At 53.8% G+C, this 16,297-nt stretch overlaps 2 protein-coding genes across 5 annotated transcripts in view; one reads left to right on the top strand and one right to left on the bottom strand.

Moving 5' to 3' along the window:
- Nucleotides 1–215: 215 nt before the first annotated feature.
- ASPRV1 (aspartic peptidase retroviral like 1) lies at nt 216–1,482 on the top strand. The gene has a single exon (XM_001519327.3). The coding sequence runs from the start codon at nt 465–467 to the stop codon at nt 1,215–1,217; it is 753 nt and encodes a 250-aa protein (XP_001519377.3). The 5' UTR covers nt 216–464; the 3' UTR covers nt 1,218–1,482.
- A 5,090-nt stretch (nt 1,483–6,572) lies between these two features.
- Nucleotides 6,573–16,297, bottom strand: part of MXD1 (MAX dimerization protein 1) — a 40,132-nt gene continuing 30,407 nt past the window's right edge. Inside the window, exons 4-7 of one of the 4 annotated variants that reach the window (XM_039912157.1) lie at nt 13,635–13,749; nt 12,728–12,872; nt 11,616–11,686; nt 6,573–8,430 (exon numbers count right to left, since the gene is read on the bottom strand). In XM_039912157.1, the coding sequence (XP_039768091.1) occupies nt 8,296–8,430; nt 11,616–11,686; nt 12,728–12,872; nt 13,635–13,749 (466 nt within the window). In that variant the 3' untranslated portion in view covers nt 6,573–8,295. Of the gene's footprint in view, nt 8,431–8,922; nt 11,690–12,727; nt 12,873–13,634; nt 13,750–16,297 lie in introns of those variants that run through there. The other 3 variants (XM_039912156.1, XM_039912158.1, XM_039912159.1) reach the window with 3 other exon arrangements.

Here is a 16,297-nt window from a genome sequence, read left to right as displayed (position 1 = left end):
GTCCCATGCCCACACGGTCCAGGGCAGCGGCCGCGGATGCCAGGTGGGCGGATGGGCAGCACACCGGCTCTGCCGGTCGGGCCGGATGCTGGCGGGGGCGGGACGGTTGAGGGCAGAGGACCAGGGGAGCGTGCGGTCCCGGGCCCCGGCCTCAAAAAGGCCCCGCCGGGAGAGGCGGGGACAGACCGGGCCCGCCACCGCCACCGGCAGCCGGACGGGCACAGTCGGAGGAGGCCTCTCCAGCCCCAGAACCCGTTCCGCTTCCCGGGGAGCCCTCGCCCCGCTCCGAGGAGCCCGCTGCCATTGCCCCCCGCAGGCCCCAGGCCCCGGTCTTCCCAGCCCGGGCGTCCCTGCCCTTGCTGCTGCTCGTCGGCGTCGGGGTCCACGCCGCGGTCATCTCGACTTCCTCTCTGAGCGCCGGGCCGGGCGTCGGGGCCGAGGCCGGGGTCCGGGGAAGGAGAACCATGGCCGAGGCCGGAGATCGGGAGGCAGGAAGTCGGGGCCCCGCCAGGGAGCACGCCTTCCTGCCCGAACCCTTCGACGGGTCCCGGGGGGACGCGGGCCGGTGGCTTCACCAGCTGGAGGTCATCGCCGACCTCAACCACTGGGACGAGGCCACCAAGCTGCGCTTCCTGAGCTCGGCCCTGCGAGGGGGGCCGCTCGACCTCTTCCGAGGGCTCGGCCCCGAGGCCCGCCGCAGCTACCCGGCCGTCCGGGACGCCCTCCTGAAGGCCTTCGGCGGCCCCGTTCCCGGCCCCCGGGAGATCCTCCTGGCCCGCAGCATGGGCAAGGGCTACTACCTCAAGGGCAGCATCGAGGGGGTCCCGGTGCGCTTCCTGGTGGACTCCGGGGCCCAGGTGTCCGTGGCCCACCCCGACCTGTGGGAGCAGGCCACCGACGGGGACCCGTCCACCCTCAGGCCCTTCGAGAACGTGGTCAAGGTGGCCAACGGGGCGGAGCTGAAGATCCTGGGCATCTGGGACACGGTCATCACCCTGGGCAAGCTGGAGATGAACGCCCAGTTCCTGGTGGCCGACGAGGCCACGGAAGAGGCCATCATCGGCACGGACGTGCTTCAGGACCACGGCGCCATCTTGGACTTCAAGCACCGCACCTGCACCCTCAAGGGCAAGAAGTTTCGCCTGCTGCCCGTGGGAGGCTCCCTGGAGGAGGAGTTCGACCTGGAGCTCATCGAAGAGCGGCCCTGCTCGCCCTGACGCTCACGACCACCGCCACGGCTCCCTTCCTCCTCTTCCTCCTCCACTTCCTCCTCTTCCTCCTCCTCCTCCACACTCCCCCGGCCCTGGAGACGCGGTCCCATCCCAGGTACCAGGTCGGGCCCGCTTCCCCTTCATTCCCGCCTTCCGCCCCTCCTCTCTCGAAGTCTCTCTCCGAGATTCAACGCCGGAAGGCCTCCCTCCGGAGAAGGCCCCGTCTGGGGGACGGGGAAGGCCACCCTCCCCTCCCCCACTGGAATTGGCCTTTGACCAGTAAGGGGGTCGGGGAGGTGATGGGCTGGGTTTTGGGGGGTGCTTGGGGGGGCTCCTGGTCTTCCCGAATTGTGTGGTCCGCGTTTCCCCACTACCCCTGCTTGTTCTTACTCCTGCCATCTGGCTGCCACAAACCAATAAAGAGTAATTGGCCACACACGATGAGCAGTGTGCTGATGGGGGAAGGGGGATCCGGGGAGAGGAGGAGAAGGGAGGGATGGAGGATGGGAGGAGGGAAGAGGGGGCAGGGGGCGGAGATAATAATAATTATGGTATTTGTTAAGTACTTACTATGTGCCAAGCACTGTTCTAAGTGCTGAGGTAGATACAAGGTAATCAGGTTGTCCCCCTTGGGGCTCACACTTTTAAAGCCCCATCTGACAGATGAGGTAACTGAAGCATACAGAAGTGAATGGACCTGCCCAAGGTCACACAGCAGACAGGTGGCGGAGTCGGGATTAGAATTTATGACCTTCTGACTCCCGGGCCCGGGTTCTAGTCACTACACCAGGCTGCTTCCCTAAGGATGGGGCCTCTGAAATGGCCTGGCCTTTCTACCATCCTGTCCGACAAAGTCTCCACCGGGGAAAAATGCAGGAACTTCTTTCTCCTCATCCTCTTCTTCTTCCTCCTCCTCCACCGCCGACCCCACGGTCCCTGCTCTTGGCTCCTTATCCTCCTCCTCTTGCTTCTCCCCAGAAGCGGTTGCATTTCAGTGTGCTGAGGGAACCGATGAGAAGGCTTGAGACCCTCGGCCTGGAGGCCGAGAGCTGGCCTGGGGGGAGGAAGGAGGAGGAGGAGGAGGAAGAGGGAACGGGGAGGAGAGAGGGGAGTGGGAGTGGGGGGAGAGGGAAGGAGAGAAGGTTGTGGTTGTGGCCCCCGGGGGCGCGACCCCTAGACCGTCCGGATGGAAGGGGCTCGTCCGGCTGCCCGCCGTCTGGGCTGACTCAGAGTTGGAGGCAGGTGGGGTGGGGAAGGGAGTGGGGGGATCTCCTTCCTTTGGGGACCCCCCAGACCAGGCTGAGGTTTTCTACTCACGAGCCAAACCAGAGGGAGGGTCCTCACCCCCTCGGGAAATAAGCGCTGCTCGGAGCCCCCAGGGCCACAAGCCTTGGCCATCTCTCTTGGTGGGCAGGGGGTGGGGGGGTCGGGAAGGTGGGATGGGGGCGGTGATCCTTCTCCCCACTTTACAGATCGGGACGTTGAGGCCCGGAACAAACCTGGAAATAGAGCCGGGGTCTCCTGCCCCTGGCCAAGTCAGTCAGTCAATCGTATTTATGCAGCGGTTACTGTGTGCAGAGCACTGGACTAAGCGCTTGGGACAGTACCAGGGGCATTTCCTGCAGCTTCTCCTGGTTCAGCCCCCACCCCCGCCTCAAATTTCTGCGTGCCTGTCCACCCCCTCCCAGATCCACCCCTTGTTAGACAGAGACGCAGAGTCACAGTGATAGTCTCTAGGCATTCTCTAGACTATAAGCTCGTTGTGGGCGGGATTGTGTCTATTGTTGTTTGTCCTCTCTCAAACAATAAATAAATAAATAATACTCAGTGAATACGATTGACTAATAATAATAATAATAATAATGGTATTTGTTAAGCACTTACTATGTGCCAGGCACTGTATTAAGCCCTAGGGTGGATGCCAGCAAATCAGGTTGGACACAGTTCCTGTCCCACGTCTTCACAGTCTTCATCCCCGTTTTCCAGATGAGGTAACTGAGGCCCAGAGAAGTGAAGTGCTTGCCCGAGGCCACACAGCAGACAAGTGGCAAAGCCGGGATTAGAATCCATGACGTTCTGGCTCCCGGGCTCGTGCTTTATCCACTGTGTCACGCTGTTCCTCTGTGAAGAGACACGGAGACACCGAGACACAGAAACAGCTCCTCGACCCTCATTTGGTTTCCACCCAGCACTTCGCCCAGAGCTCAGGGAGTTCTCCATAAATACCATAATCAGTAGCTCGAGAGATTGATCCATCAACACCCAGTCCACACCCACATCCACCAGGCTGGGAACTGAAAACTGGATCTCTCTAAATAGGCCGAGCTCCACCCCTGGAAGGGGCCTGATGGATGTCTCCCTGTCTTCCTGTCAGGGATGGAAGGACGGAGAGAAGTGGGATGGGAGAGGAGCAGAAAGGGAGACGAGAGGAGCAAAGGCAGGAGGGAGGAGGAAGAGAAAGGAGAGATGGAGGGAAGGAGAGTCCAGTTCCAGAGTGTGGAGAGATCAGATGAGAGAAATAATCCTAATCGCAATAATGAGTTCTCCGAGGAAGTGGGTGTAGATGGTGAATAAAAGAGGAAGTAGATCTGAACTTTGAGGGACACCCCCACAGTCAGGGGGTGGGAGGCAGAGAAGGAGGACGCAAAAGAGATACAGAATGAATGGCCAGAGAGATAAGAGGAGAGCCGGGAGAGGACAGAGTCAGTGAAGCCGAGGTCGGATAAAGTTTCCAGGAGAAGGGGGTGGTCCACAGTGTCGAAGGCGGCTGAGAGGTCGAGGAGGATGAGGATAGAGTAGAGGCCGTTGGATCTGGCGAGAAGGACATCATCGGTGACCTGAGAGGATGGTTTCTGTGGAGCGAAGGGGACGGGAGCCAGACTGGGTGGGGTCAAGGAGAGAATTGGAGGAGGGAAATTTGAGACAGCAGGCGTAGACACTCAAATAATTTGGAGAGGAAGGGTAGAAGGGAGATGGGGCCATAACTGGAGGGAGCCGGGAAGGGGGTGTCAAGGGAAGGTTTATTTAGGATAGGGGAGACATAAACCTGTTTGAAAGCCATGGGGAAGAAGCCACTGGAGAGCAAACAGTTGAAGATGGCTATTAGGGAGGGAAGGAGGAAGGGGGCAAGCGCTTTGATAAGGTTCTAAGGAACGGGGCCAGAGGTGCAGGTGAAGAGGGTGGATTTTGAGAGAAGGCAGTAGCTTTCCTCATGAGGTACTGCAGAGATAGATGGGAGAGTCGAAGAGGGCACAGAAAAAGGGAGAGACTGGAGAGGAGCAAGGGAGATTTTAGGGAGATCACACCTGATGATTTCATTTTTCTCAATAAAGTAGGCAAACAGATCATTAGGAGCAAGAGACTGGGGGATGGGGAGACAGGAAGTATGAGGAGAGAGTTAAATGTCTGAAACAACTGGTGAGGGCAATGAGCATGGGAGTCAGGAAGGATGGAGAAATAATATTGCCGGGCAGAGGAGAGGGCAGAGTTAAAGCAGGCAAGGATGAATTTGAGCAAGGTGGACAAGGTCAGCCTGGTATCTGGTTTTCCCCTAACGGCACTCTGAGGCTCGTGCACAGGGTCGAAGGAAGTGGACTGTGCAGGTGATCCAGGGCTGAGGGTTAGTGGTAAGAGGTCAGTGAAGGGACAGGCGAGAGAGTGAGTTGAGTTCAACAGAGAGGGTGGTGCCGAGGGTGTCAGTTTAGTAGTCGAGGGTCGGCAGATCGGGTACCGGTGCACGATGACTTGGGAAAAATCGGATAGGGTTAAAGGATCAGAGGTCTCTAGGGGGAACAGGATAGATTTGTGAGGAGGGGGGATGTGGGAGAGAAGGCAGGCGGGTGGGGTTGTGGTCGGATTGAGGGATTTCAGAGTTGGTGTGGATGAAGAATGTAGGGTGGCCAGAGATGATGAAATCAAGCTGGTGAGTGGGTGAGTTGGGCTGGAACAGGGGGTCAGCGGAGGTGAGGGGTGATAGAGAGCCGGCAGCGGAAGAGCCCGTCAGGAACATCCAAATTGATATTGAAGTCCCCAGGGAACAATGTATGATGAAGAGAGGAGGATGAAGTGAGGAGGAATCCAAACCATTCAGAAAGTTGGAGGTGGGGCCTGGGGGATGCGGATGATCGTGACTAGTAACCGGACTGGGGGGGAGAGGCAGATGAAGTAGACTTCCAAGGGAAGGAAGGAGAGGGATGGGAGTGGTGGGATGGTGTAGAAGGCGGCAATGGGGAACGAGAAGGAATAATAATGATAATTGTGGTATTTGTTAAGCGCTTACTATGTGCCAGGAACTGTACCAAGCCCTGGGGTGGACCCAAGCAAATCGGGTTGGACACAGTCCCTGTCCCACGTGGGGCTCACAGTCTCAATCCCCATTTTACAGATGAGGTAAAAGTGGCCCAGAGAAGTTAAGTGACTTGCCTCAGGTCACACAGCAGACACAAGGCGGAGCCGGGATTAGAACCCGTGACTTTCTGACTCCCAGGCCCGAGTTCTATCCACTCCACCATGTTCCTTCTCTAACAGGAGGGGACCACTACGGCTGGAGAAGAGATGGTGGGGGGAAACCACCAAAATGGCCGGGGGAGAGGAGTGGGTCTTTATCTATCACTGTGGCCACCCAGTCCTCAGAGCATCCCCTTTCTCTTCCCCCTCCCTGTCCTTTCTTTTACCTCATCTGTAAAATGGGGATTGAGACTGTGAGCCCCATGAGGGACAGGGACTGTGTCCAACCCGATTTGAGGGCTTAGTACAGTGCCCGGCACATAGTAAAGGCTTAACAAACACCACAGTTATTATTATTCCTAAAGTGGGCAGCAGAACCTCTGGGGAAGCAGCAGGGCCTCGTGGGAAGAGCCCAGGCCCCGGAGTCGGAGGATCTGGGTTCTAATCCTGGCTCCGCCACTTATCTGCTCTGTGACCTTGGGCAAGTCCCTTCATTTCTCTTTGCCTCACTTCCCTCACCTGTAAAACGGGGATTAAATCATCCTCCCTTCAATTTAGACCGTGAGGCCCGTATGACCGTGTCCAAACTGATTATCTTGGATCTAGTTCAGTGCTCAGTACAATGCTTGGTACGTAGGAAGTTCATTCATTCATTAAATGAGCGCTTACTCTGCGCAGAGCACTGTACTAAGCGCTCGGGAGAGTACAATACAACAATAAAGAGACACAAGTACTTAACGAATACCACAAACCCCCACCCCCAAACAACCTCGAGACTTATTTTGATCAGGGAATGGATTCGATTTCCAGACAAGCAGACAGCCAACACGATGCAAAGGATTCAAATTTGGTTCAGGTTTGGAGAATTTGACCATTACGAGGCTGGCCACAGAAAGAACGGGAAAAAACCCCAGGATGAAAATAATCTCTTTAATAATGAAATAATTTATTTTTTTAACAATCAAACATTACAGAAGTTTACATATACACAGCAAGATTCTCTCAAACACGGAGTTTCTAAAAATGTATGTGCTACCTGTTAATAAAAGCACCATTCTCTATGGTCTTGACAGAGGATTTACATCGGCGAGGTAATAAACGCGAGGAACCGAATCGTACGTCTGGAAACACAACTCATCCTCCCGTCTGCTGCTTTCCCCGTTTCGGATGGGGTTTGCCGAGCGGAAGGCGGCCCCCCAAAACCGACGGCTAAACTGCAGTGTTACAAAGAGCACCGGTTCTAGGAATAAGTGATAAAGGCATGTTTGGTTCTCAGGTACAATTTAGGAAATGGAGAACTGAAAGAAAAAAAAAAGATTTTTTTTTTCTTTTGTCGCATCGAATTAAGCAAGGATCGATCTACGGGTGGGGCTAGGTGACTGATCTTTAGATTTCGAGAGGTGACCGAGGTATTTTTTTTCAATCGGGGAACAGCTGCTTAGAAGAGAACAGCCTGCGTGGATCAGCTCTGTGAGGTGATTCTTCCCGCAAGAACAGAGAACGTGAAATTCATCCGTATCACATTGACAAAAAAATTAAAAACAATCACGATAAATCACACAGGTCACACACCCCCCACCAAGCTTGGATTTTCTTGCAAAATATAGAGTACCCAGCGGCCCAAGAGCAATAGATAATCACTTTATCTAGGCTGAGGTTGGGGCTTTTTGGTCTCTTTCCCCTCCGGTGATGGTTCCTACCATTCATTCCGTCATTTGGTGGTATTTATTGAGCACTTACTGTGTGCACAGCACTGTACTAAGTGCTCAGGAGAGGACAAAAGAACAATAAACAGGCACATTTCCTGCCCACAGTGAGCTAGCATCTGGCTGGTGTTGTCTTGCAGCTTCTAAATGCCCCAGTCCAAGGGGAGGGGGCTACTGGCTTCTTTCTAGTCCCCGGAAGCCCCTATTCAAGTAGGGGAAGTGGGGAGGGGTGGGAATGGCAAGACCGAGAGGCCTGGGAACCGATAGACCTCATGGAGCTCGAGGGTCAAAAAAAGAGGATTCCTCAGAGCTTAGAACAGTGCTTGGCACAGAGTAAGCGCTTAACACATGTCATTATTATTATTCCCAATACAGTACTGTGTTGGAACCTGAATCGGTTATTTTTCTATGAAGTGGAAGGAGGAAAACTCCCAAAAAAATAGAAACCTCCAAATTCCCCCTTCCACCCCAAGATATTGCTAGGAATCCCAGTTCTGTCTAGTTTGCAATGAGCCACGGCTTCCCTTAGAAATGAGGATGGAAGCGGATGGGAGGGGAGAAGGTGACGGTGAAACCAAGGACCCGGGGCCTTGGTGGTCTCGGGTAAGAGATGCGGGAACGGATCGACTGGGGATAAATCTCGCCAAGGTGCCAACGGCGTGGTTGGTTGATCTCGGCGCCCGCACCAGGGCGGGAGCCTGAGGTCCGTGCCCGGCCTGACATCGGCGGGCCCAGAGATGCCCAAGCTGGATAGCGCCTTGAAGAACGGAAGAACCGTTTGGCAGAAGCCAAAAGAACAAAAAAAAACCACCCCTTGAACAAAATAGGTTCTGGGTGTTCAACACTCAAGCCGATAGAGGGGAAAGTGCTATTTTGGCAAAAAGGGAGACAAGGCCATCTCTACATAGATCGGTCAATATTAGATAAGGGTCTCATCGCTGCGAGGGTCTCGTTTGGCTCATCAAACAAGGGTCTGGGTTGATTCTTTTCTGATTACGGATCTCACCCACCTCTTTTTCCCCTTTCGGACGGCAGAGACGGGCCCGGGTAAGTGCAGGTTTTTTTACCTGGAAAAAAATCGGGTTTTCACCCCAAGATGTGCCTCTCTAGATACACCCATTTCGAGGTTTACCCGTCCGAGTCCTAGAGGCTAGAAGCTTCTTCCAGTCCCCACCCCCTCCCCTTCGCACACCTCCCCCTCGGCCCGCCCCCCCCCCCCCCCCCCCGGGTCTCCTCTCCGTCCCGCTGCTTCCACATCCCATCCGGAATGCCGCCTCGCTTCTCTACCCCGCTCCCAAACTCGGCTGGATGTTAAATGCTGGTGGACCGGTGAATTCCGGAGCCGAGGCGAGACCACCGGGCTTCCCTTCTGGGAATGTCGGGAGCGTGCCGCGGGGTGGGGGGTGTGGGGGCCGTGTCTGTTTGCCCACGGGACAGAGAAAGCGTCGTGGAAAGCCAGCTTGACACTAGTGTGGGTTTTAAAAAAACAATCTCTCAAAATATCTGAAAAGTTCCCCATTCTTAGGCAGTCAAATGGAAAAGGACCAGACAAACAGTGCTGAGGTCAAATAATCACGGTTTTATATAGCGGGGCAAAACACATTTGATATTTCAACCAAAGAGACAAAGATGGAGTTGAACTCAAAGAGGCATGACGATCAAATTACAGAAAAGATTTGAGTCTTTCAGACTTCTTGTTTCTAAATTAAACAGACAAGTACACATTTGCTCTCCCTTTCCCTCTCCCAATTCACACCCACAAGCTTTCCCCAAATCTGAAGCTCCTCTGTTGCCTTAAACCAGGCAATCACAACCATAGCTCAGGACTTGTGAGAAACTTTAATGTAACATTTAATTAACAATGGGAGGAAAAAAAAGCTTGAGAGGTCTCTCAAAATGCATTTGAGTACAGACCTCAAAGTGCGCATATATTTATCTTTTCCAGACACCTTACAGGTTGAGCTAGCTCTCTGAAGACTATCTTTCTGCTTGGACTCAAGGAGCAGGCTTAAAATTGCCAAGGCATATACACGTTGTAATTTCAGTGCAAATCTTCTGCTGGTTATCGGAAAAATCCCAGCCATTTAAAAACAAACAAACACAAAATTCCTTCTTTTCCCCCCCAAAACACACGAAAAACCCCCAAAACAAAACAAGTGAGCGAGAGAGAGACCGAGAGAGAGAGACAGAGAGAGAGAGAGAGAGAAAGAAGGCTTTGGAGTTCTAAGAAATCCACCAGCCCAATTCCCATCTTTTAAAAGTTAGGCTCATCAAAAAATCCAAAAGGAGCTAGAGAAAGGAAATCTAGTTTTTTTTTTTAATTTAGGCTGCTGACCATTGAGTGTTTGAGTGAATTGTGGGCGCACGCTTGTGTACGTAAACACACATCTGCACACACACACGCGTGTATTTTAAAGACCGCCGGGCAGCAGGAAAGCACATGTCAATAGCCCATGACCACTGAGCTCCGGTAGCCTTCGATGTGAAGGGGCCGCTTCTCAGCTGGATCCTAGGGATGCTCGACTCGCTCTGTGCCCACCTCTGCATCACGGAACGTGTCAAATCGAAGGAAAGGATCCGTCTCAACGGCCACACCTCAAAAGAGGTCGAAAAACAAGCGGGCCGGGTGGATATAACAGAGCCGTGTCAGGGGGCCGAAATCTACATACAAAGTTCCGAAACATCTATAAAAGCACAGAGTCGTAAGAAGTTATCTCCGCTGCATTCTTTTATATAAAAATGAATAAATAGTATTTATAGATTCGGGGGTTTTATGTACATATTCGTGTGCTCTGTTTCGCTTAAATAAAAATGCTACGAGAAGGGGTGGAGGGGCGGAGCCGCAGCCAGACGTAAAATCGGGCTTTTAGATCGGCAAACCGAAAGCCCCCATAAGCCCGGTTCGAGGGCAGGGGGGAGAATTAAAAAAACACAAGAAATAACAAAAATAATAATCGTCAAAAAAAAAAATGTTCAACCAGGTGAAAGCCAGCTTTCCTTCCTAGTAAGTGCTCCGTTGAGTTGCAATAGCCCCAAAGAGCTGACCCTGGTGTCCTTTTCGACATCAGAAGGAGAAGCGGGGAGAAAGGGGGAGGGGAAGGGGGCTTGGCCTCTCTCTCTGAGGGGGTGGTGAGCGGGAAGCTAGCTTGGCTAACTCCCCAGCTCCGTTTTTTGCTACGTTTCCTAGTAAAAACAGGCCCGAATCGATCGGATCGCCCGCCGCGTGAAGAAAGAGAAAGGAGGCACGGTTGCTTTGTGCTAATGGGAAGCGGGTGGAGGGGCCTTCTCCTTCGTCTCAGAGGCGGAGAACGGGCGGGGAGCGGGGTCCCCGACCCGCCGAGCCAGAGTGGGGCAGACCGCCTGACTTGTGAGGACGAGGCTGAGGAAGTTCTCGGGGGGTCGGGGCGCCGGGCCCCTCGCAACCCCCTCCGGGCCCCGGGTCTGGAGGAAGTGACTGGCGGTTCCCCTGGAGGTGAAAGTTGGGTGGAGTGAGGCTGGGGTGGGGATTTACTTCTGCAAATTCCCAGGGAAAACCCAGTGCCCAGGCCGGCACGCGGCTGTCTAAGTGCTTTTGAAAACGTGGCCGTCAAAGCTGGCTTCGGGGTTTTTAAGCTCTGGATCTCAACCCATTTGAAAACAGGAAAAAAAAATGAGAAAGGGAAGGCGGGGGACAAAAAATATCAAAAAATAGAAGTGGTTTGATTCCTTCAGATTTCACAGACTAGGCCCAGCTTGGACCCGGTGGCTAGGTGAGAGGCGCGGACAGAAAAACGGGGGGAGAAGGCAAGTGGTCGGCCGTGAGGCGGAGGGACTTGGCTGAGATTTGGCGGGAAGGTCTCAGACGGTCTCGGGGCCTTCGAGAGGGTGGATGGAATGGACGGTCTCCCGGGGACGAGTTATGGAGGGCGAGAGATAGAGAGAGAGAGACACCGAAAGAGAGAGAAGCTAGTGGATGGGATCAGATGCGCGTCCTCCAGAGAGTAGCTCAGGACCCGCAACCTCATGCGCTGCTGGGAAGCTCGGCCAGAACGGCTTTTGGGGCAGGAAGATGGTACACGTGCCTGCCACCTAACGAGGTCCGACGGGGGGAGGAGACCCCGAGAGGCGGTGGGCCCGGCTCCAGGGCTGCCTCTTATAGGCCGAGGCGCGTCTTGTGATCGTCCTGGAGGTTTATTCTCTTAACGCTAGAGCTAGAGTAGCCCTCATCGCTATAGAGGCTCTGCAGGCTGCCCCTTTCATCGGAATCACTCACACTGCTGCAGCTCCAGTCCAGCTCGCCCGTCGTGAGGTAGTCGTCTGTGCTTTCAACGTCCACGTCCATTTCTTCTGCAGGCGGGCACATGGAGGGGGGAGAGGAGGAGGAGAGGGGGAAAGGGGAGAGAAGGGGGAGAGGGAGAGGAGGAGGACAGAGAGAAAAGAGGGAGAGGAGGAGGAGGACAGGGAGAAGAGAAGAGGGAGAGGAAAAGGTGAGGGAGAGGAGAGGAAGAGGAGGAGGACAGGGAGAAGAGAAGAGGGAGAGGAAAAGGTGAGGGAGAGGAGAGGAAGAGGAGGACAGGGAGAAAAGAGGGAGGGGAGGAAGAAAGGGAGAGGAAGAGGACAGGGAGAAGAGCAGAGGGAGAGGAAGAGGTGAGGGAAAAGAGTAGAGAGAAGAGGAGAGGGAGAAGAGGAGGAGAGGGAGAAGGGGGGAGAGGGAAAGGAGGAGAGGGAAAGCAGGAGAGGAAGACAGGGAGAAGAGGGAGAGGAGGAGAGAGAGAGAAGGATAGGGAGAAGAGGGGCAGAAGGGAAGGAGGAGAGGGAAAGGAGGAGGAGAGGAAGACAGGGAGAAGAGGGAGAGGAGGAGAGACAGAGGATAGGGAGAAGGGGAGAGGGAGAGGAGGAGAAGAGGGAAAGGGGAGGAGAGAGGGAGGAGAGGGAGAGGAGAGGGAGAGAAGGAGCAAGAGAGGAGGAGGAAAGGGAGAGGAAGAAAGGGACAGGAGGAGAGGGAGAGGAGGAGAGGGAAAGGGAGAAGAGAGGGAGAAAAGGAGGGCAAGGAGGAAGAAGAGAGGGGGAGAGGGGGAAAAGGGAGGAAAGGGGAGAAGGGGGAGGGAGAGAAAGGATGAGAGGACGAGAGAGGGAGAGAGGGGGGGTGGGGGAGTGGAGAAAGAGGGCTGAAGGGATGTAGCCACTTCAACCATCCCGATCCCTCCAAGTTGAGGGAATGGCTTTGGCCCCGTTGGCCCAGAGAATTCTGAGAGCCAGATGGCGGCCCACTCTCAACCGAGGCCTGACCCGGGGGGCGGGGGGAGGTTTGGGAGGTGGATGGGACCTGTCCCCCCGCCCCCCGCCGGGGCCGGAGCCGAGCCCGCCCCCGGGGCGCGCTCTCACCTCGGTCCGAGTCGGACCGCTCGGAAAAGATGGTGGAGCCGATGCTGTTGGTCCTTATCCTCTCCAGCTGCCTCTTCAGGTGTCGCTGCTCGCGTTGCAGCTGGTCGATCTGGTGCATGGCTTTGCGGTCACAGTCTTCCAGTTTCTGCGGGGGGGCGGGGGGGAGGCAATTCTAGGGTTCCCCGGGGCAGGCAAAGCCCACTGCCCAGGACACCAACCGCCTTGCTTCCTCTCGACTTATTTTTAATAATACTTGCGAAGCACTTACTATGTGCTAGCCACTTTATTAAGCACTGGGGTAGGTGCAGCCCCTCCTTTAGACTCGAATACGTCTGTTTATTGTTCTACTGTCCTTTCCCAAGCGCTCAGTCCAGTGCTCTGCACGCAGTACGTATTCAGTAAACACAACTGAATAAATGAATGAATAATGGTACTTGTTAAGGGCTTACAGTGTGCCAAGCAATGTTCAAAACGCTGGGGTAGACACAAGTTAAACGCCAGGCTTCTCCAAAGCACACAGTCAGGGCTCAGTGAATACGAAGGACCGACAGAGCAGGTGGGGAGAGGGTTAGGGTAACCATCGTTAGTCTCTCGACTGTCAGCTCGCTGTGGGCAGGGAATGTGTCCGTTTATTTTCATTCATTCAATCGTATTTATTGAGCGATTACCGCCTGTTTACTTGTTTCGATGACCGTCTCTCCCCCTTCTAGACTCCGAGCCCATTGTCGGGCAGGGATGGTCTCTCTTTGTTGCTGAATTGTACTTTCCAAGCACCAAGTACAGTGCTGCGCACGCAGTAAGCGCTCAATAAACACGACCGAACGAATCGATGAATGAGAGGAAAGGTTTAGTCGGGGAAGGCCTCCGGCGGAGGGAAGGTCCGAGGGTCCCCGAGACCCCGACAAACCTTTATGTGCATCTTGGCTTTGGTGAGCAGACTCAACGTCGTGTGACGGCTGGCTTCCGGCCCGAGCGGCACCAGCCCCTTCAATTTATCCAGGCACAAGCGGAGGTGGGCCCGTCTGAAACCGGAAGCCGGGACAGCGTTATCATCCTTACCGTTTTCCTTCAGCGGGATTTATATTGCACTAGACGTGATATATAGTGCTCTACTGGACTTCCCAAGTGCTTAGCGCTGCATGGTAATAACAATGTTGGTATTTGTTAAGCGCTTATTATGTGCAGAGCTTACACAGTAAGCGCTCAATAAATACGCTTGCATGGAATCGAAGCAGCGTGGCTTAAACGGATAGAGCCCGGGGATGGGGGTCAAGAAGGAAGTGGGTTCTAATCCCGGCTCCGCCACTTGTCTGTTGCATGACCCTTGGCAAGTCACTTCACTTCTCTGGGCCTCAGTTCCCTCACCTGTAACATGGGAATTATTATTATTTATAAGAACATTAATGATAATAATAGCATTTGTTAAGCGCTTACTAGGTGCCAAGCGGTGGCTGGGGTGGATACAAACAAATTGGGTTGTTCAGTTCCACGTCCCACGTGAGGCTCCCAATCTCAATCCCCATTTTCCAGATGAGGGAAGTGAGGCCCAGAGAAGTGACTTGGACAAGGTCACACGGCAGACAAGTGGCGGAGCCGAGATTAGAACCCATGACCTTCTCACTTCCAGGCCTGTGCTCTAGCTACTATGCCATGGTGCTGGAGCCCCATGTGGGGCAGGGCCTGTGTCCAGCCTGATTAACTTGCATCTGCCCCAGGGCTTAGAACAGTGCTCGGCACATAGGAAGCACTTAACAAGTACCATTATTAGAGAAGCAGCGGGGCTCAGTGGAAAGAGCCCGGGCTTGGGAGTCAGAGGTCATGGGTTCGAATCCCAGCTCTGCCACTTGTCAGCTGTGTGACTGTGGGCAAGTCACTTCACTTCTCTATGCCTCAGTGACCTCATCTGGAAAATGGGGATTAACTGTGAGCCTCACGTGGGACAACCTGATGACCCTGTATCTCCCCCAACGCTTAGAACAGTGCTCTGCGCATAGTAAGCGTTTAACAAATACCAACATTATTAACAAATACCGTTATTATTTGAATTATTTATTAAGCATTTACTAGGTGCCAGGCACTGAACTAAGATACAGGTTGGACACAGTCCCTGCCCCACATGGGGCTCACAGTCTTCACCCCCATTTTATAAATGAGATAGCTGAGGCCCAGAGAGGCCCAGACTCGAGACACGGTTTCCCCCCTAGCCTCGCTGTGAGCTCGTTGTGGGCAGGGAACATCGTGGCTCAGTGGAAAGGGCGCGGGCTTGGGAATCAGCGGTCACGGGTTCTAATCCCGGCTCCGCCGCTAGTCAGCTGTGTGACCTTGGGCAAGTCACTTAACATCTCTGTGCCTCAGTGACCTCATCTATCAAATGGGGATTAAAACTGTGAGCCCCACGTGGGACAACCTGATCACCTTGTATCTCCGCCAGCGCTTAGGACAGTGCTTTGCACATAGTAAGCGCTTAACAAATACCACAATTTATTTTTTTATTTACCAACTCTGCCGCACTTTCTCCCAAGCGCTTAGTACAGTGCTCTCTGCACATAGTAACCGCTCAGTACATATCACTGGTTGATGCCCGTCTCCCCCTCTAAACTGTAAGCTCAGAGTGGGCAGGAAATGTGTCTATCGATTCTGTTCTATTGGCACCTCTCCGCAGCTAAACCCTCTTTTCCCCCTTTCCCTCTGCTCCTCCCCCTCTCCCTTCCCATCCCCTCAGCACTGTACTCGTCCGCTCAACTGTATATATTTCCATTACCCTATTTATTTTGTCAATGTATTGTACATCGCCTCGATTCTATTTAGTTGCCATTGTTTTTATGAGATGTTCTTCCCCTTGACTCTATTTATCGCCATCGTTCTTGTCCGTCCGTCTCCCCCGATCAGACCGTAAGCCCGTCAAACGGCAGGGACTGTCTCTATCTGTTGCCGACTTGTTCATTCCAAGCGCTTAGTACAGTGCTCTGCACATAGTAAGCGCTCAATAAATACTATTGAATGAATGAATGACTCTCCCAAGCGTTCACCTTCTCCCTGGGCCTCGTTCTCGCCTTTCCCGCCGTCGACCCCTGGCCCACGTCCTGCCTCTGGCCTGGAACGCCCTCCCTCCTCACCTCCGCCAAACTGACTCTCTTCCCCCCTTCAACGCCCTACTGAAGGCTCACCTCCTCCAGGAGGCCTTCCCAGACTGAACCCCCCTTTTCCTCAGCTCCCCCTTCCCTCCCCATCTCCCCGACCTGCTCCCTTTCCTCTACTCACCCTCCGACCCAACAGCACTTGTGTATACATGTACATATCTATAATTCCACTTATTTATATTGACGCCTGTTTACTTGTTTTAATGTCTGCCTCCCCCATCCTAGACTGTAAGCCCGTGTGGGCAGGGATCGTCTCTCTTTGTTGTTAATTGTACTTTCCAAGTGCTTAGTACAGGGCTCTGCACACAGTAAGCGCTCAGTCAATATGATTTAATAAATGAATGAATAGAATTGAACGAATGCATAATGCTCTGCACATAGTAAGCATTCAATACCATTGATTGATCAATCAATAAAGTAGGGGCTCAAT

This window comes from Ornithorhynchus anatinus, chromosome 5 (assembly GCF_004115215.2).
Source record: "Ornithorhynchus anatinus isolate Pmale09 chromosome 5, mOrnAna1.pri.v4, whole genome shotgun sequence".
NCBI lineage: Eukaryota > Metazoa > Chordata > Mammalia > Monotremata > Ornithorhynchidae > Ornithorhynchus > Ornithorhynchus anatinus.
Note: the sequence above shows the minus strand (reverse complement) of the source record. Positions and strands in the feature narration are given on the sequence as shown.